We start from the raw sequence: 19,978 nt of genomic DNA on the forward strand, positions 1-19,978 counted from the left end.
TCTGCCTATTTCTATAATGCTCATTCTGACTTTGTGGCTTTCTTTCATTATCAAAATTAAATCCATACATTAATTAGATTGAATCGGTCTTGGTTTTGCAAACAGTGTGGAACCCATTGGAAATTTCACAACATCCAAGCTTGTGTGTAGGTAATGGGTGGGTGGACTACATTTGGAGCAGTTGTGGTGAGAGAATCAATACGAATTTAGTGAGTGCTGCTGCCCACATAGTCCAAAGAGCGCATTAGGGATCTGCTCTTTGCCTGGTGTTGCAAGACCTTGCAAGACCCTGTCGATACCATGAAGCCACTTTTTTACACGTATCTACTGGCTGGGTTTGTTATGCAACTTGTTTTGTGGTCACAGATTTTCAACCCACACAATGCAACACTTGTACAGTTACACTGTAAGACAATGTTGCAGCAGGGGCTGACTTTCTTAAATGTTACAATGGGAGTATCTCAGCAATGACAGTCCTCTTTTGTCTGTGTTGTCTTGGCTAGGAAAATGAACTATGCTCAAGGCTACTTCTCATCAAACTGAACATTTGAATAATACAATTCAAATCAGAACCAATCAGCTTTTGCCTGGCTCACCGACTTAAGGTCTATGCATCATCAGACAGAGGTACACTTGAACAGCAACTCATATGACCCATTAGTTGTAATCATATATAGTCAAATATCCCTCAAACTTAGGATATCATGCCTAATATATGACATGTATGCATGATAATGTGTCAAAACACGAGGCCATCAAACCTTGCTACGGGCTATCTCCTCTAAGTCACTGTGCGGGTAAGGGGAAAGAATGGTTGATCATTTTCAGTAGTGGTGTGCAGAATAAATCTTGATTATGTGTACATCCTCAACTCTGTGTATTTGTATTTATCAAGGAAATTAACATTGTTTTACCACTTTTGAAATTGTTGATGCAATAAAAACAATCCAAGCACAGATTTTCAAAATAATAAACAAGAGCATAAGTTCAGATCATTCGTCTCCTTGATGTTTCTTTACACTGGGGGATATTATCAGCTTGCCGTCCCATGGCGCGTCTCTATGACTCCCGAGACCCCTGTGACCGTGGAATGCACAAAACTCCCTGTCTATCTATTTATCTATATACATATCCTAGGCCTACATGATGTGGACATTGGTGTGGTTTTAATTTCCAAAACTAAACGACTACTTAAGCTAAACAGCTCAACACAGACGATAAGTATTTGAACTTACCCACAACTTGTATCTTCGAGTTGTTCAGAAGCGTCTCTGTTTCTCTCATTCTCCGTTCAACTAAATACAAAGGTGAATACTAAACACTTGAACGCGATAACATTCTCTATTCCACTCGACCAATCCACTTGTTTCGCGTTAGTGCACTTGTTCCTTTACGCGCCCATCCTCTGTCCATCTGCACCCAGCTGGACGTGAGAACGTAGACTCGTACAAGAGTTCATAAGTGTTTTACCCGACTGCCTTTGTGCGCTCAAAACGTCAATGTTTTGATGTTCCTTTCCAACGTGCATTGCAGCAGTGTTCCGCTCAGAAGCTGAGAACTGTCTCGTCGGGGGCATCTTAGGGGAGTGGTTTATACACGGATCTGCACACTCAAACAAAGCGCCTCTTTCAAACTGCTGCCAAGCGTTCTCGGGAGACAGTCACTGCATGTTAAACAATGCTCTGCTGCTTATAATGAGAGACCCTTGTCCTGCCCTCAGCATGCCGTGCATATACGCTCACAGATGGCCTTTTACATAACCAGCAACGGTTGACATAGGATGTTGTGTGTCACAAACTCCCTTAGGTCTGATAACATGTTGTAATGTACATTTTGTGTAAGCACCAAGAATCCATCATGTCGACCTTATTAGCCTATTCTGTCTGAGTTTTTTCTGTCTGAGGGCACTGAGCCTTATATGAATGGCTACGGGTTAAAAATGCTATATGCTGGAATGTGTAGAGAATTTAGCACTTGAAAATGTTGAATTTATTTTTTTAGTTTTCATTTACACGCCATATAATCATATCACGATATCATCATCGCATCCAAAATGGTCCAAATCAGTTAGTGAAAATGTGGAAACGACCGAGAAGTTAAAATGATATCTCTATATAGGCTATTTATCGGAATCTCTTACTGCAGGACTCACACAAACGCCTCTCTGGAGTTCCCACGAGTGAACATGGGAACAGCAGAAAGTTTGCCACCTATTGGCACTAAAGCATACTTCAGTGTTAGTGAACCAATGTTTTCTCCTGCCGGTGCTACTGCTGCCAGTAGGCGTATTTCAGAGAGAAAGCACACCTGGCAATAGTTCAGTTTCATTTCAAGTGGCATGGCAAAATATCATTTGTGTTACTAAATTATTAAATTGTGTTAAATAATATTTGGAATTCTTTGATTTAAAACAAACCAAAGAATTCCAAATACTATTTATAGTACTTGCACACAGTTATGAGGAGAAGTATAAAAAGTGTAAAATAGCAACAACAACGACAATAATAATAATAATAATAATAATAATAATAAATAGCATTTAAATAGCCATCATTTTTGCTTTGATTTTCATTGCATATTTTTGACAGAGCTTTTTAAAACCGGTAAGATTTACCGACATTTGTCAGAGATTAGCTTACCAGTAGTTAAGCAGGAAACTGAAATGGTGAAGAAGAAGATGAAGGCAGGCAGTGGCTACTCTGGCAGCAAGGGCAAGCAAGAGATGATGAGAAGACAGATGAGCTGGGCGAAGCAAGTCGACCTCACTTCCCCCCTGGATGAGTGTGAGTTCAGAGGGCAGATTGAGGAAAGACAGGATGTGGTGGATGTGGTGTTAGTACAGAAACAGCTTATAGCTATGTTTCAGATGTACGGAGTATTTATAGATTAGGATATGAAAGATTTTGCTTTGTTTTAACAGTTGCCATACCCTCTAGCCTGCAGTTAAACTTTATTGGGAACCAAGTACTACATTGTGATTAATTCCTGTGGGATACCCTATATTTGCTTGAGTGAATACTGCTGGATTGATTCAGGAGAAGGGAAGCCGGATGACGTGGTCACCTTTGACCTGAGTGAGTTAATACACCCTGGACCAGGCTCAGCACCACCGGAACACTTTTGACCTGAGAGAGACATTTTCTGGTGTAAAGGAAGACATGAATCGGAGATGTGAGTCTCATCAGATCATTGGCCTACTCTGTTATAAAAAATACCGCCTCCAACCATCATGCACACAGTATACTGGCTGAAACGGATTTCATTTCTTCAAATTTCACATCTCCACATCCACGTCTGAATTTGACAGGGTGGTGGGACACTGAGTGGCTCAGGGAGGCAGGGGACATGGCCCCACTGGAGCAGTTAGATAGATAGATAGATAGATAGATAGATAGATAGATAGATAGATAGATAAATAGATAGATAGATACGTAGATAGATAGATAGATGGATACTTTATTAATCCCGAGGGAAATGTAGGTCATCCAGTAGCTTATATACTTATACAACTCACAGACACACATACATAAATCACATACACATAGGGAGAACATGTTCACAAGGAGTGGGGTGTTTACACATACAAGAATGGGTCGGACCCTATGGTACAATATGTATTGATTGTGACAGTGTAGTGTAGATGCCCAGGAGGAAAGTGTTCTTGATAGACACTCTATCAAGTCTCCTGTCCATGGGTGAGTCAGAAGTATGGGGAAGGGAGAGCACCAGGAAGTGTGAGTAAGTGTATGTTTAACCAGTTTATGGACGTTATAGAAATACCAATGGCAAATGGATGCATGACAAAAGTGGGTACCACACTATAAACCAGTATAATTCAGAAACGGCAGAGTGTAGGAAAATATTAAGATGGATGAATGTTATTTCGTGGCAGACCAAACAAAGAGTCTGTCCGCGCCCAAACGCCAAACCGGTGGCTAACCCCCGACACAAACATATATAGAGAGAGACAGAGAGACAGAGAGAGAGAGAGAGAGAGACAAGGCCTTAAGGCAATGTTGAGGAGAAGACCATTTTTATTTTCATCAAAAGAGCTGGACTGTTTTTTTTCCGATCCAAAACATTATGTGCCAAAATTGATCAATGTTCACAAAACATTTCACTGCAAGGACAGGGTCAAATCACAAGTGGTTGACTGTAAAGAGTTCCCCTCATTGTACTGTTCTGTTTATTTGACCTTCTCTAAATCCTCATACATTTGTGCCTTTGCCAGTGTTGGGGAAGCTACTTCAAAAGCATAGCTTTGTAAGCAACCAATAACTTCCCACTGGATGAAGTTGAGCTACAACAAAGCAAACCCAGGGAGAAATCTAGTTTGGTAAACTAAAGCTACTGATAAAAAGTATATGAAACTACTTTATCAAATAAATGGTCAAATTGACCATGCATCTGTGACACAAAATTTTAACAAAATCTAATACAAAAAAGTCAGAAAAAGTGACTTTATTGTAAGAAGTGCCTACTTGTCCATATAAACCAAAAACATAAAAAATACCCCATATTTATGGGAAAGAAATTGCTTTGGTTTTGTATACAATGTCCATCAGTCCATCAGACACCTGCCTTCCATAAAGTAGAGTCCAGGTGGGGGTATTTCACCAAGCATGTCTACTCAGTTAGCCAGGTAACTTCTAAAATAACATGCAACAACTTCTCCGAACATTTGTTAATAAATACAAATAATCAATACTTATGACTAGTTGACACCTAATATAGTTCAGTTTTACAAATTCAGATTAAAAACATTGAAAACTATAGCCAAATAATTTTCAGAGGTTGCCTGTGTATGCATTCACAGCGGTCAGGGTGAAAGCAAAAGGGTGTGAGGCTAGTCAAAGGGGGGTTCTATTACAGTAGAGATTAAATTAAAAATATATATTTAAAACATCGAAAATATATATATATATTCCTTTCCTTTTATACACCACAATTGTTTGTAGTTTCAGTAGTTAACTACACAAAAAAATGGCAAAAGATAACTACTGGAATCACTTTGCATATATGAATGTAGTTGAACAACCAGCAAGCTACTGCAAAATAGAGTTCAACTATTAGTTCAGTTACTTGTAGCTCACTACTCACTACTGTCATTTGTTGAGGGTGGCGTGGACACCTGGTCTCACATGTATCTGAGAATTGAGGAACATGAATAAAGTGGCACACACACAGAAAGAGAAATCAGATATTGAAATATCACTGAGCTCCAAGAATAGACAGCACACCAAGTGAAAGTCTGAAAAAGGTGGCAGGTGCTAAAGCATGTGATCAACGTTATTATTGATAAGCAGTGTTCTAGCTGACGGGCTCACTGGTCTGAGACAGCATTTTAGTTGGATAACGAGACCACTGATCATGGTAACTTCTTAGAACTTATATTACTTCAAAGCAAGTATGATGTGTGTCTGCAAGTACATGTGAGTGACTGCATTAGGATAATCAAGGGGTGGTAAACTCTGTGGCAAGGCCTGTCCTTAGTAACTAAGCTACTGCTATCTAACCCAAGGCTAGGTGGAGGACACATGAAGGAGGACCCTACCCCTCCTTACAAAAAGTATCCGTGACAGCTACCAGTAAAACCCAGGTTAACTAAATACTCTGAAATACTAGAAATTATACAAGGAAGAAATAAAAAATATGCACATGTATACATGCTTCTGCTCTTCTGCATCACCCTCAGCAAAAATACACACAAAGAAAAAATATTCTTCAAAATTCAGAGCCCATGCAAAAGATATGCTGGAGATGGCATTCCAGGAAACAGAGGCAGAATCAGCAACAACAGGTCCGGGTGATGACGTAACTGTTGTGGCCAAAACTCTGGCGTTGAGCTGCAGCTGGACAAACGATGGATCTCAGTTGAAAGGAATTAAAATGTATCCCAATAATCGGAGACTCAGTCTGAGAGATGAACAACCAAAAATCTAGGTTTATTCTTTCAATGATGTACACCAGAGGAGGAGAGAGAGTTAGATTTCACCGAACTAGTTTCACCTATATCTCTTTCACTGTCTGTCTTTTAGAAAGCCACATAATTTAAAATTACCACTAGGAATGAGACATATTGAATTATTGACTATGCAATATATTTAATAAACTAACTCTTAAATCCTAGTCCCTTCACAGTGTAACAGGACTGCGCTCTCCCTCTCTGCATTGTGTAGATGGACAAACGTGTGTGTTGTGATGTGTTGGTGTTGGTGTTGGTGTTGTGGTGTGGTATGGTGGTGGTGATGGTGATGGTGATGGTGCTGGTGATGGTGATGGTGTTGTGAGGTGGAAAATGTACTGATGCCACAACGGGTCATGGGTGTTGCTGGTTTTACTCCATTGACTCTAAAGAAAAGAAAAAAGAAGTCAAGCATGGAGCGAGCCAGGTGCATACAGCTCCATTGATGCGGGACAGTGGCCAAAGAGAAATGATCAACAGTACGACCAACAAACTGCAGCAGGAGCAGGGTAGGGCTGCAACCCACCACAATGAATGCATAATTACACAAAACATACAAAATTACAATATGAAAATGAACAGATATTCAAATACATTAAAACCATTACATACCTAAAATGCTGAAAAGGAATTCAACGAGGTAGCAGCATACTTCTCCTGCTGATAGAACAGGTTAAGCACGTTTATAACCACGTTAATAACAAGACTCGAGACACACACGACAATGAAGCAAATTACTTAGACCAGGGGTTTTCAACCGGGGGTCTGTGACGGCATTGCAGAGGGTCAGCAACATCACCATTGAATTTTTTTATTTTTATAAATTTGCTTTGATATTTCAACACATTTCCAGATTACTCTTGAATATCGTGAAAAATATTGAATAATTTATACTGACATGTGCTACAGGTGGAATATATGCGCGGGGGAAGGGGACGTGGCGACGGCGGTTAGTGATCTAACCTGATAACTGCACATATTTAAGTGTTATAGGCAGAATATCTGTGCGGGGGGAGGGGGCGTGGCGGCGGCGGTTACAAAGACGCAGGCACATCAGTGGGCCGCGAATTACTTTCTAGTCAGAATGGTGGTCCCTGGGACAAAACCAGTTAAAAACCCCTGACTTAGACTGAGCTAAAGGCTCGCATTTAAAACCAGAATACATCCTGGATGCTAGCTAAGTAGCCTCTCACTACACATACACGACATTAGCGTGGCAAACGAGTTGGCTCTATGTGCCATGCGACCAATCATGCGTGATGACAGACACAAATCATACCATCATCTTAAAACGGGGAAGTGGGGCTGACAGTCTGGAAATCACAGTAGCATTAGAATTGTAATATGCACTTAAGAAATCCCTAATGTAGGAACCAACTCAGGCCTCCCTACAGCACACCCCCTGCCCCCTACTACCGAACCTGGATCTGCAGAGGTGTGGGAAAATACAAATGCACACACGGAAATTGCACAAACTTGGAAAGGGAAACACAACTTTAGAGGAGAAATTCAGGGACATCCCTACTGACACTGACATCCCTCCCTGACGTCCGACCCGGCTACATGTTCGTGTCATGTCATGTTGCTTGAATCCCTTTTTTCTCAACTGCGGCTGTAATTTATGAAATGTCCTAGTCTGAGGCGAATGATCCTGACCCTTACCACCATCCCGATTAAAAACGATCAGAGCAACAGCAATCACGCAACACACCCCCAGCAACACCACCAACACCGCCTTGCCGCTGCCTGGAGCTCCCAGCGACCCATATGCTGAAATAGGAAAGACAGGCATGACAGACAGGACTTTAAGATCACATAAGGTTTCGCACACATGTTTCTGTATAACAGACCTGAAAACAATACAAGTAGATAAACAGCTGACTTGAATATGCAGACGTATGCACCATTCGTGGTTATAATGAGCAACAATGAGCTAACCTGAAACATCAATCTTCATGGTGCCTGAGATGAAGTCACCACAATGACTGTGTATTTTGCAGGACACTGTGACACTTATGATTAGGTCCTCAAGGGTCAACTGGCGTGTGTTCTGACGAGGAACACGTTCGTTGTCCTTAAGCCAAATCAATTCTTCAATGTGGTCTAGAGTGAGGTTGTGCTCGCAGGTGACTGTGAAGTTATCCCCCTTGTTGATCTCAGTCGAAAAGGTGTTCAGCCACACTCGGAAATCTAATGAAGATTGAGAACATAAGCCAAACGTTTTTTAACTGAACTGGTTGAAGAACCGCTTGACTATGTGGTCCATTTTGCTAACATGTAAATATTTGCTCTAGTGTGCTTCTTTGCTATGATATTCTTGCAACTTTTGTGAGTAAAGGATTGCAGACTTAGCATGATTTAGCTTGATAACTAAAGTATGAGTTCCTGATTACTAAGCTACAGTCAATTATGGCAGAGCAGGAATGGTTAAATGACTGCATTTTAGTTAGTTGGATAGTCATTTTTTTTTCTATAACAATATAAATATTAACAATCTGACTCAGACAGACACTCCTACTTTAAATTGGTGCCAGTGTGTCGATGTAAACAAATGTTTTATCATTTGCATCAGAGTTGGAGGACGTATGGCATGAGATCGAGAAGCACAAAGAGGGGAAACCCTAATTTAAAGAGGCGCAGAGGTTACAGGTATAAGGCGCACCACAGTTGTGCTACATTTTACATAGATAAAATAGAAGTGTACAAATAAAGATAAATAATAAAAATTAAATAAAAGTAAAATTATTACAAAATAATAATAATAATTCAACAAATCAGGTCACAGTCATTGTATAATATGCATGCATTTGGGGTCTAATCAGCTGTTTACCTTTCATGCAGGCTAGAAGAGCGTCTGAAACTGAAACAGAGAGAACGTCAGTGTTGAAAAATAGAACTGACTTATTGTAACTATCATCGAAACAAATAAAGTTGAAGTTCACTGACCATTGATGCAGGAATGTGAGGCACCCTCACACAGACCAAGACAACTCTCTAGAAACACACGGCCACATTACAAACATGCAACATATTATAGCCACACATTCTAATACAACATCATTTGTATGCACATGTTGTGTTTATTTCGGAAGAGATGTAAAGGTGTAAAGGTTGGAAATTGGTATTTGAGCATGGTGAATAAATTCTTTAACAAATTCAGCAAATGAGTCTCTTACTGTCTAAGCTGTTGCTCAGGTTAGTTTTGTTACAATTAAGACATGTCACTGGCAAGCAGGAATGTCTGTTGAGTGCCATGGCAACAAACCCTACATCCAAACAAGACAGAGAACCAAATACAAAGTCATCAAACATAATCAGTCCATCAGATGGTCTCTCCATCCATGCACTCAGACACTGAAGCGTTTCTTACCCAGCAGTGAAATGCTGCTTATGATATAATGACAGATGCCCATGACAATCATGCACCTGTGAAAACAATACCTTCTACATAAGGCTATTAACACACCCATTAACACACATTATTAGTGATATAAACAATTTAACGATATGCGTAAATGTATGCCCCTGTAATTGGTCACCCTATTTTGCACTGATATTTCAGCCTCTGTGAATCGCCATGTCTCAGTAAGATGGAAAAAAATTCCCTGCTACTAAGCATAAGAAAGATTTTTTTCAGTGACTTAAAAGACACAAGACACAACACCAGGGCCCTTAAACATTCAACACACTAGCATACAGATTCAAAGTATTTTTCATCATTGTCTTTGCCAATGTAATTAGAAGCATGTAACCTGTTCTAGGTGTTTCCCCAAGGGCCTTCCAATGCAACAGGAACAGCAAAGAGTGAAGATAGGCAGGAAGCAGCTTTATCTAATCTTCACAACAGGAAGCACGAGACCACAGTGTAGAGGAAGTTAACAACAGCAGCTTTGTTGAGTTGGGTGGACTGTGTGAGATGTAAATGATCTAACATCTGTAGTTGATTTGATAGATTATTCTGACACATGCAGGTTAGTGATGCACGGGTCGACCCATAACCCTTGGCTCTTTGTAAGCTTCCCAGAAAATATTGCGGGTTCAGATATGTTAGGTCAAAAAATGTGCACCGACTTGCCTATGCTTTAGGCTACTAGCGGGATTTCCAGCTTCTCTTCCCTCTGTCTATCTCTCTCTCTCTCTCAAAACACACACGAGCACACCAGAGGGAGCAGGTCCTGCCACACGTCCTGACTGTCAATAACACGCCTTACCAAATCATAAAGTAGCCTACATTTTACCAAATCATAAAGTAGCCTACATTTTACCAAATCGTAAAGTAGTCTACATTTTTTGTCTTACAAACTAAAACCTCACCTACGACAGTTTTGCTTTTAAATAGATGAACGTACATCAGCTTCTGTTTGTTTCTGACAATCAACATTCAAAAGACCATATTTTACCAACTGTTTTGAGGAGACAGATCATACAGATATGGTCAGAAACCTGCGTCTTTGCAAGGATTATAGTTTATGACTCCTAAAATGACATTTAAAGGTGCAGTATGGAGGATTTAGGATTTAGACTTTTTTTTTTTGACTGCTGCTCAGGTTCTATGATTGTGCTGTCATGTTGTGTTTAGCACGTGTGGGCTACATACAGCGTATGTTGTAGCCTACTGGGATGAAGGGCCTTTGCGGATCCCGGGCTCAACATGTGGCGTGTGCTGTAGGTCATCGGTTCCCAAACTGGGGTACGCGTACCCCCAGGGATACGCGAAGTGGTTCAGGGGGTACGCGGGGAGAAAATGTCCGCGATAACAGAAAACGGACGGAATTCGCAGAATGTACCGTTTGAAACAGAAGTATGCAGCTGGAAATTAAATGTCTGAAGGGGTACGGGACTGTAAAAAGTTTGGGAACCACTGCTGTAGGTTATCTCCAGCCAGTTGTTTGTTGTTGTTGATCTATTGTTGGGCAGTCGTTTTATTGGTTAGGTTAGGTTGCCTATTTGAGTATTTGCATGTGGAAGCGAGAGGATTGGCCGCTGTAGGAGGTCCCCAACCAATAGCACAAGGAATTTAGCATATATGTACACTACCGTTCAAAACCTTTTGGGGTCACTTAGAAATTTCCTTATTTTTCAAAGAAAAGCACTGTTTTTTTCAATGAAGATAACATTAAATGAATCAGAAATACACTCTATACATTGTTAATGTGGTAAATGACTATTCTAGGTGGAAACGTCTGGTTTTTAATTAAATATCTACATAGGTGTATAGAGGCCCATTTCCAGCAACTATCACTCCAGTGTTCTAATGGTACATTGTGTTTGCTAATCGCCTTAGAAGACTACTGGATGATTAGAAAACCCTTGAAAACCCTTGTGCAATTATGTTAGCACAGCTGAAAACTGTTTTGCTGGTGAGAGAAGCTATAAAACTGGCCTTCCTTTGAGCTAGTTGAGTATCTGGAGCATCACATTTGTGGGTTCGATTATACTCTCAAAATGGCCAGAAAAAGAGAACTTTCATGTGAAACTCGCCAGTCTATTCTTGTTCTTAGAAATGAAGGCTATTCCATGCGAAAAATGGCGAAGAAACTGAAAATGTCCCACAACGGTGTGTACTACTCCCTTCAGAGAACAGCACAAACAGGCTCTAACAGAGTAGAAAGAGAAGTGGGAGGCCCTGGTGCACAACTCAGCAAGTCTCTAGTTTGAGAAATAGATGCCTCACAAGTCCTCAACTGGCAGCTTCTTTAAATGGTACCCGTAAAACGCCAGTGTCAACGTCTACAGTGAAGAGGCAACTCTTGGATGCTGGCCTGATGAGTGGCAAAGAAAAAGCCATATCTGAGACTCGCCAATAAAAAGAAAAGATTGATATGGGCAAAAGAACACAGACATTGGACAGAGGAAGATTGGAAAAAAGTGTTATGGACAGACGAATCAAAGTTTGAGGTGTTTGGATCACACAGAAGAACATTTGTGAGACGCAGAATAGGTGAAAAGATGCTGGAAGAGTGCCTGACGCCATCTGTCAAGCATGGTGGAGGTAATGTGATGGTCTGGGGCTGCTTTGGTGCTGGTGAAGTGGGAGATTTGTACAAGGTAAAAGGGATTTTAAATAAGGAAGGCTATCACTCCATTTTGCAACACCATGCCATATCCTGTGTACAGCGCTTGATTTGAGCCAATTTCCTCCTACAACAGGACAATGACCCAAAGCACACCTCCAAATTATGCAAGAAATATTTAGGGAAGAAGCAGGCAGCTGGTATGCTGTCTGTAATAGAGTGGCCAGCGCAGTCACCAGATCTCAACCCCATTGAGCTGTTGTGGGAGCAGCTTGACCGTATGGTACGCAAGAAGTGCCCATCAAGCCAATCCAACTTGTGGGAGGTGCTTCAGGAAGCGTGGGGTGAAATTTCTACAGATTACCTCAACAAATTAACAGCTAGAATGCCAAAGGTCTGCGATGCTGTACTTGCTGCAAATGGAGCATTCTTTGACGAAAGCAAAGTTTGAAGAACAAAATTAATATTTCAAATAGAAATCATTATTTCTAACCTTGTCAATGTCTTGACTATATTTTCTATTCATTTTGCAACTCATTTGATAAATAAAAGTGTGAGTTTTCATGGAAAACACGAAATTATCTGGGTGACCCCAAACTTTTGAACGGTAGTGTATGTATAAGAAAAAAATTATATTTTTAATATAACTAAATATTTTATTTTTAATGTGGTCTACCTACCTTTTGTTAATTATACATAATATCAAATACACTACAACTTAAAACACTTCCAATTCCACTATAATTACTGTAGTTGGCCTAAAGGAAATATAATTAAGCTATTTGACATGAGTGAAAGTGATGTTGTTGGTAAAAGACATCCCCACAGCTGTGATTAAATCACATTAATTCAAAGTCTACTGGGCATAATGTACTTAAAATACATCTCAACACCACTTAAATGTAGCTTAGATGTACTCAGTTAGTACTCCACAGTAATACATTTATGTGAGCACACACTTTATATACTATGCACAATTATAACTTTCATTTCATGCACATATTAAATTAAATTTACAAAAATCAAATAAACTGTGTTTTCTTGGTCTTCTTGAATTCTCAGTGATTGATTTTCCCCCCGTATTTCATGAAACGTCCTTCTAGATTTCTCTTCCAAACACACACACACACACACACACACACACACACACACACACACACACACACACACACAAATTCCATACAATGACACAAAACGCTCAGAGATAGTTCTATGTTATTCAAACCAGTTTATTGCAATTTGAAACATGTTCCGCTTAGTTGTTCATCATAGCCTGAAAAGATAAAGACAGAAAATCCCATCATTATTTTACAGGGGATAATATTCTTGTATTGCTATATCAACAACAGCATGTCAACTACTGTTTTTATGAGGACATGACATAACAAGTTAAATACACCACATATCACTTTGTGAGGGACACTGATGTTTGCACTAGTTGGATACACAGTGTGTCGACAGAAACTAGTGCTCCTGTATGATGTGTGCGTGTGCGTGTGTGTGTGTGCGTGTGTGTGTGTGTGTGTGCACTTGAAATCTATACCTGATCAATCCAGTCATTGAAGCCAGACACACGGGTGAAGACGGTGGGCTTCTTAATGAAGTTGCAGCCCAGCCCGGAGACGAAGCTGGCGATGCCGTGGACCTCCCACTTACCCTCAGCATTCTTGCAGTTCAGGGGGCCGCCAGAGTCACCCTACGCAAAGAGAGAGAAAAAGCCATTTCTGGAGGGCACCACCTGGTGTACAAACCCACACACCCACACACACCCCCACACACACACACACACACACACACACACACACACACTGATAGCAGTCATGAGCCCCTCGCTACAGGCTCCACTCCTGAGATGAGTCATTAGGAGGTGCAAGTGAGACAGCATTGTGTGTGTGTGTGTGTGTGTGTGTGTGTGTGTGTGTGTGTGTGTGTGTGTGTGTGTGTGTGTGTGTGTGTGTGTGTGCGTGCGTGCGTGTGTGCGTGCGTGTGTGTCTGTATTGTATGTGAGTGTGTGTGCGCACAGTGAGCCACCAGTCATCCTATCCAAACAGAGAAAAGCCATTTACAGAAGGCACGACCTGGTGTATGATCCACACACACACACACTGATAGCAGTCATGATATAAGTTTTAGTTTTAAGGAGTGATTAGATTTCTTTGTTAGGCTAAGGACGTTTTTATTCAAGACCACACACCTCATTTTCTGACGCATCTCTGTGCCGTAACTCATGTTCAAAGCACACAGATAAACTGCGCTCAACCGACTCGACCTCTATCCTCTCTGGCTTGTTTGTGTATGAGCCCTTTCACCAAACCAACCACACAAGTTTGATATTTCATCATTTCTATCCATGCCTCTAATACTCACGTTGCAACCACCAACGACACCATCTCCTCCAGCGCAGACCATGGTGTTCCTAAGAGCAGGTCCCCACCAGTCGTTCTTGGTGCAGGTGGCGTGGTCCACCACAGGCATCAGTGCCTGCTGCAGGTTATCAGCGATGGGGCCTCCAGCTAGGGCACAGCACAGCAGCAGCACAGTCAGACATCAGCACTGCACACATTCCATACTGCTAATGTATACATACTGTATGCACGAACCACACACCCATACGTGAATGTCAACAGTCGTAGGAGTGCATGTGTACAGAGAGACATACCTGGAGTTCAGCAATGACTCAGTGAGCAGTCGCACTACATGTACATGAAGCACTAAGAGTGTATATTGTACATATGGACACAAAAACATGTGTACGTGACTCCTAAGTCAAATTCGGACTTGTTGAATGAGCTTAGATGAGTACGCAGATGTTTAAGGGGAGGTGGGAGAAGAGGAGAAGAAAGAGAAATTTACATTTAGCAGGCGCTTTTATCCACGACTTATTAAGGATGTATATACATTTTACATCTACACTGATGGCACACTGCACATCAGGAGCAATTAGGGGTTCAGTGTCTTGCTCAAGGACGCTTCGACAGTGAGGAATCGGACTAGCAACCTTCTGATTACTAAACAACTTCTCTACCTCCTGTACCACTGTCGCCCCCATATAGAGACCAGAAGACTTACTGTAGAGTCTGCCCCAGCCGGTGATGTAGCAGGGGTAGTCCTGGGTGAGGACGCTTCCGGCGGCGGGGATGCAGGTCAGCTGGACGGAGTCGCTCAGGGTCACATGCTCGGAGAGCTTGATCAGGGCAATGTCGTTTCTAAACGGGACAAGGAGAGCAGCACAAATCAAGAGAGGTTCTGGCATCATAATTCAACAGGACCTCTTTCTTCAGTGCCATGGCTCTACAGCATCAAAGACAATGTCTCAAATAGTTGATAACATTATGAGAAATTATAGTGAAATTAAAGAAAAGAGTGATCTTTTACTTCATGAAATGATCCTCTCCTGGATAGCATATGCTGAACAATACTGTATGACCAGCCTTGATAGAGGGAGCTTGTGTCCCAGACTTTTGTAAGTTATGGTAATGACAGTAAATGGGTGTTCTCCTCACCCAAAGGCCACAAAGATGGGGTTCCACTTCTCATGAACAATGATGGTAGCGGGGGTGATGGCCTTGGAACCGGCCTCTTCCAGTTTCAGGTTGTGCTTTCCAACAAAGACTCTGTAGGTCAGGTCGTGGCTGCGGGAGAGAATGCATGGTCAGACACATTTCTAACCCACAGAGGTTGAAATTACTGGTTCAGAGTAAAATCAAGCATTCCCAAAGCATTTGCCAATGAATTACATTTTCTGTTCAGCAAAATCCCTGAACTTGGAAGTGGACCTTTTTGTTCAAACATTCCTTTTTTAAACAAAGTTTTCCTAACTACTCAGGCATTTGTGTTACATTCGTATAGTGGCATGTTGTTACATTATAATTTTGCAGATATTAATTCATATGATATAACAGGAAAGCTATGATAGCCCTCTGTTACATGTTGCACATTGTAACACTAAGCACTAGAAAAAGGATTATTACTTGATGCAGTGGGCAGCTGTCATGACCCAGTTGGTGGCAATCAGAGATCCGCCACAGGTGTGCCTCCACTCTCCGCTCCTCTCATACTGCAGGGAGATCTGTGGAAGGAGGTGGAGAACGACTTAAGACCAAGAGAGAATAACAAATGTCATGAAAAGCTTTGTTTACTTTACTACTGTTTTAATGGCTGCAGACAATGCATGAAGAAAGAAAGAAATGAAGTGAGAGGAAAGAAAGGAAGAAAAGAAGGGAGGACTAACAGAAGAAGCAAAGACATAGACAAAGAGGCATGAAGTAAAAGACTCATAAAACGGGAGAAAGAGAACGAGAGAAAGGTGAGGTACCTGCCAGGGCCAGCTGTTGGGGACGACGTCCACTCCGTTGACCACGCGAGTCACGGCGGGCTCGATGGCGGGGGTGCCGCACCCGAGGGCTGGAGAGGTGAAACAGTATCCATTCACTCTAATGCCACATTATCTGAAAACTATCTGAAAACTCCAGTCATGCTTCATCAGTCTCTCTCTCTCTCTCTCTCTGTCTCTCTCTCTCTCTCCCTCTCTCCCTCTCTCTCTCTATTTATATATATCTCTCTCTCTCTCTCTCTCCCTCTCTCTCTCTCTTAGTCTCTCTCACACACTCACACTTGAAATTTGCACACACACAGGGTCCTTACCGCTAGCGATGAGCACAGATGCCAGCACAATGGACAACATGTTGACTTTGTTCAACTGCGGTGAGAGGGTGTCTGAAGCTGCTTTTTAAATGCTCCGCTTCTAACCCCTGTCACACTGTCGGTGTGACGAAATGCCTTTTGGATAAAAAAAAGAGAACTTTCATCATTGGCAACTCAGCTGTGCTATCAAAAACTATTCTCATGCCCTTCAGTGAACTCTAAGGGTACCTGGCTGCTTGTGCTCATTTGTGTGAACCAATCATATGCCTGCATTGAGCTATGAGTCCAGAATATAGGTTCCAGAAGTCTTTCAGAGATACAACATGCATTTGAATGCATTTAACCTTTGAACACTTATTACTGTCCTTGAATAGTTTTTGTGCCCTGAAAATTGTTGTGTTGTCTTTGTGTCTTGTTTTGGTGTCTGATGGAACTCAGTGGGCCAAGGCATACCTTGTTTTCAATGATAAAAAAAATCTAATTGCTGGATAGAAGGGATTTGTTTGTGTAATGTGGATAATTGTAGAGGCAGTGTTGCTTTATGATGAGCACTCTGCCTCCTCACCTTCTCCCATTCTCGTTTTTACCAGGTAGGTGTTATGAAAGCTTTTTAGAAATGAGATACAGTAAGAGTTCCTGGGAAAGCTAACAGCTGAGATACCAAGGTCTCGCACTGGACTTTCTATTCAAAGAAAGCGTCCCCAGATTCCAGCAAAGTTTATATAAGCTGCACTCTTATCAAATACATTTGCCCTGTTCACGTTTTGCTCTTCGGAATATATGTGAATACTTGAGTCATTCAATTTGTGTGTGTGTGTGTGTGTGTGTGAGTGTGTGTGTGTGTGTGTGTGTGTGGTGAAGATAAGTCAGTCAGGACATAGACGGATTATGAAACCAAAAACACAGGGGACACACACTGTATTACTTGGAAAGTGTATGCAAACAGAGCATCCCTGATGTTTCTGTTTTCAACACATAACCATAATCTTGTGGACCATCAAGTTAGTTAGGACAATGCAACACTCAAGGGCTGTTGCACTACCACTGCCAGGCCAGGTGGGGGCGCTGAGGGGCCTTACAAATGATTACGTGAACTTTTTAAGAGATAACGCCCTTAGTGGAACTACTCAGGCACTGCCTCTTCCTGTGAAGGAGATTTGTGATGCTTTGCATTTTGTGTGTGCAGTTTTGTGAATCGTGTGTAGAGTTAAAAAAAAATTAGACTTTTTTTTCAGAAAATGTGTGTAAGCCACTGTAAAAATATTGTAGCAGGCTGTAGTAGTAGCTCCCTTCAGGAACACATTGATTAAGTCCACCTGAACCCCAGCCTTGCAACCACCACAGCCTTGCCTGTTAGGTCATGGGTTGGGAAATAACCATGGCCACGGGTTTAAGCCAAGGCTGCAAAACAGTTATTGTTTTCACACTGAGACAGGCCAAGAGGATACGTAGCTTTGGCTCCTGATGGATGGTTTTGATGGCTGAGGGCAAAAATATCAAACCCTCATTAAGGGGCTGGAATGTCAGCTAGTCTGTCTTGACAGTTTCCAGGTGTGTTCAGTCAGTTTTGTTTTTTATTGAAGAAACAGAATCAATATGGTAAAAGTAAAATACTGAAGTGTATCTTTATAGTTTCATAGTTGGAGGTGCAGACCCTGCTTTGCTGTCAGGTTTCAGTGTGGGTAAATAGCAAACGCACAGGGGGGACACACTGTATTTGCAATAACATAATATCTCATTCTTGTATTACTTGGAAAATGTATGCTAACAGAGCATCCCTTATGTTTCTGTTTTCAACACATAACCATCATCTTGTGGACCATCAAGTTAGTTAGGACAATGCAACACTCAAGGGCTGTTGCACTACCACTGCAAGGCCAGGTGGGGGCGCAGAGGGGCCTTACAAATGATTACGTGAACTTTTTAAGATAACGCCCCTAGTGGAACTACTCAGGCACTGCCTCCTCCTGTGAAGGCAGAACAGTTCACTGCGCTGTAGGGAAGAAACTACAGTAATAGTAGACTGTGCCAAGACGACCCTTGACCCTACAGCAGTTGAAGGACATCTTTCACCATAATCAGGGTTCGTCTCCTTGGGATGACATGAACTGACCTTTGTACACTTTAGGTAACTACAACAGTAAAAGTTCAGAAAGTATTGGCTCAGTAAGTCCTGCTGTGTTTTTGCACCACCTATGCTCGCAGGATTCCACCTCTGTGAAGTCCTTGGCCTTAGATATGGCAAAATCTGTTCAATTCTACTCTGTGACATTCATGTTTGTGTTCATATGTTTCATTCTTGTGTTGGTTAATGTAGTTTAATTGCCAGAAAACCATTTGTATTTCATTATTTAATTCCCTGTTGATGTTTGATGCTTGATATTACATTTTTACATTTCATGAAATTTCTGAAACCTGTCACTCAAAGAGCAAAACCCCTCACAAAATCTGCAAAACATAAAGCTAATTTTCAATTTCATGAAACACTTTTTAAGCCACAGCAGGTAAAAACGCAATACCAGTTCCAAAGGAGGACACTGGTTATATTGTAGGCTGCGATTGCTCGTACAGTGTTCATGTACCAACTACACAGGGCCAATTAGTATTCTTCTTACATACTACAAAATAGTTTCCTTACTTTCAAATATAACACTTTCAAATACTGTTTTGGCAATGCACTCTACTGAGTCTTTGTTGCTGTTACAACCCTCAGCTCCCTAAATGGCTTTGCATTTTTGTGTTGACTAAATATATTTAAGTTATAATTTTAACTTTAACTTTAAGAACAAAGTATTTTGTATTTTCAACATTGATTCTAGCACTGAAAATGCAAAAGGTGCACTGTCCATGTGAAACGTTCAGTCCACAGTGTTTTGGAAAACTGAAAATGAATAACTGAAATTTGTGAAAGTACTCTGCTGTTGTGTTTAAATATTCAGTCTATTGTGGTTTTGTCAGATTGCTCTATGAACTGCACTAGAACACGATACATTGAAAGGAATAACAAGTGTGTATCTAGGGACCGAAAAATTTGACACAAAACATTTTGAAATGGGATTATTGCATTTTGCAGGAGATTTGTGATGTTTTGCATTTTGTGTGTCCAGTTTTGTGAATCGTGTGTAGAGTTAAAAAAAAAAGAGTTTTTTTCATAAAATGTGTGTAAGCCACTGTAAAAAAAAATCTGCAGGCTGTAGTAGTAGCTCCCTTCAGGAACACATTGATTAAGTCCACCTGAACCCCAGCCTAGCAACCACCTCAGCCTTGCCTCTTAGGTCATGGGGCTGGGAAATAACCATGGCCACGGGTTTAGGCCAGGGCTGCAAAACAGCTATTGTTTTCACACTGACAGGCC

General features: G+C 41.3%; 2 protein-coding genes across 6 annotated transcripts; both read right to left on the minus strand.

Moving 5' to 3' along the window:
- Nucleotides 1–5,922: 5,922 nt before the first annotated feature.
- On the minus strand, nucleotides 5,923–10,130 carry LOC116220992. 4 transcript variants are annotated; one of them, XM_031569945.2, is made up of 8 exons: nucleotides 9,336–10,130; nucleotides 9,142–9,231; nucleotides 8,912–8,959; nucleotides 8,796–8,825; nucleotides 7,904–8,155; nucleotides 7,677–7,735; nucleotides 6,578–6,622; nucleotides 5,923–6,351 (listed from the first exon to the last, which is right to left on the minus strand). In XM_031569945.2, the coding sequence occupies exons 1-7, from the start codon at nucleotides 9,433–9,435 to the stop codon at nucleotides 6,578–6,580; spliced, it is 624 nt and encodes a 207-aa protein (XP_031425805.1). In that variant the 5' UTR covers nucleotides 9,436–10,130; the 3' UTR covers nucleotides 5,923–6,351. The 4 variants fall into 4 exon arrangements, with proteins under 4 accessions (XP_031425805.1, XP_031425804.1, XP_031425803.1 ...); XM_031569944.2 differs by having other exon boundaries at nucleotides 6,578–6,625; XM_031569943.2 differs by having other exon boundaries at nucleotides 6,578–6,625; nucleotides 7,628–7,735.
- Nucleotides 10,131–13,190: 3,060 nt separating this feature from the next.
- On the minus strand, nucleotides 13,191–16,718 carry ela3l (elastase 3 like). 2 transcript variants are annotated; one of them, XM_031569946.2, is made up of 8 exons: nucleotides 16,624–16,718; nucleotides 16,295–16,383; nucleotides 15,951–16,048; nucleotides 15,483–15,611; nucleotides 15,049–15,185; nucleotides 14,347–14,492; nucleotides 13,523–13,675; nucleotides 13,191–13,252 (listed from the first exon to the last, which is right to left on the minus strand). In XM_031569946.2, the coding sequence occupies exons 1-8, from the start codon at nucleotides 16,661–16,663 to the stop codon at nucleotides 13,235–13,237; spliced, it is 810 nt and encodes a 269-aa protein (XP_031425806.1). In that variant the 5' UTR covers nucleotides 16,664–16,718; the 3' UTR covers nucleotides 13,191–13,234. The 2 variants fall into 2 exon arrangements, with proteins under 2 accessions (XP_031425806.1, XP_012685841.1); XM_012830387.2 differs by lacking the exon at nucleotides 13,191–13,252 and having other exon boundaries at nucleotides 13,517–13,675.
- Nucleotides 16,719–19,978: the final 3,260 nt, after the last annotated feature.

Source organism: Clupea harengus, chromosome 7 (assembly GCF_900700415.2).
Source record: "Clupea harengus chromosome 7, Ch_v2.0.2, whole genome shotgun sequence".
In the NCBI taxonomy this organism is placed as follows: Eukaryota; Metazoa; Chordata; class Actinopteri; order Clupeiformes; family Clupeidae; genus Clupea; species Clupea harengus.

Bases quoted from the DNA above. Each gene is read 5' to 3' on its own strand.
- ela3l (XM_031569946.2), bottom strand. From the start codon at position 16,663: ATGTTGTCCATTGTGCTGGCATCTGTGCTCATCGCTAGCG. The intron at 16,049-16,294 runs GTACCTCACCTT...CTCCTTCCACAG, and splicing joins CCAACAGCTGGCCCTGGCAG to ATCTCCCTGCAGTATGAGAG. The intron at 14,493-15,048 runs GTAAGTCTTCTG...GCTGTGCCCTAG, and splicing joins CGGCTGGGGCAGACTCTACA to CTGGAGGCCCCATCGCTGAT.
- LOC116220992 (XM_031569941.2), bottom strand. From the start codon at position 9,435: ATGGGTGTGTTAATAGCCTTATGTAGAAGGTATTGTTTTCACAGGTGC. The intron at 8,960-9,141 runs GTAAGAGACTCA...GTGTGTTTCTAG, and splicing joins CCTGAGCAACAGCTTAGACA to AGAGTTGTCTTGGTCTGTGT. The intron at 8,826-8,911 runs GTCAGTGAACTT...TCTCTGTTTCAG, and splicing joins CTCACATTCCTGCATCAATG to TTTCAGACGCTCTTCTAGCC.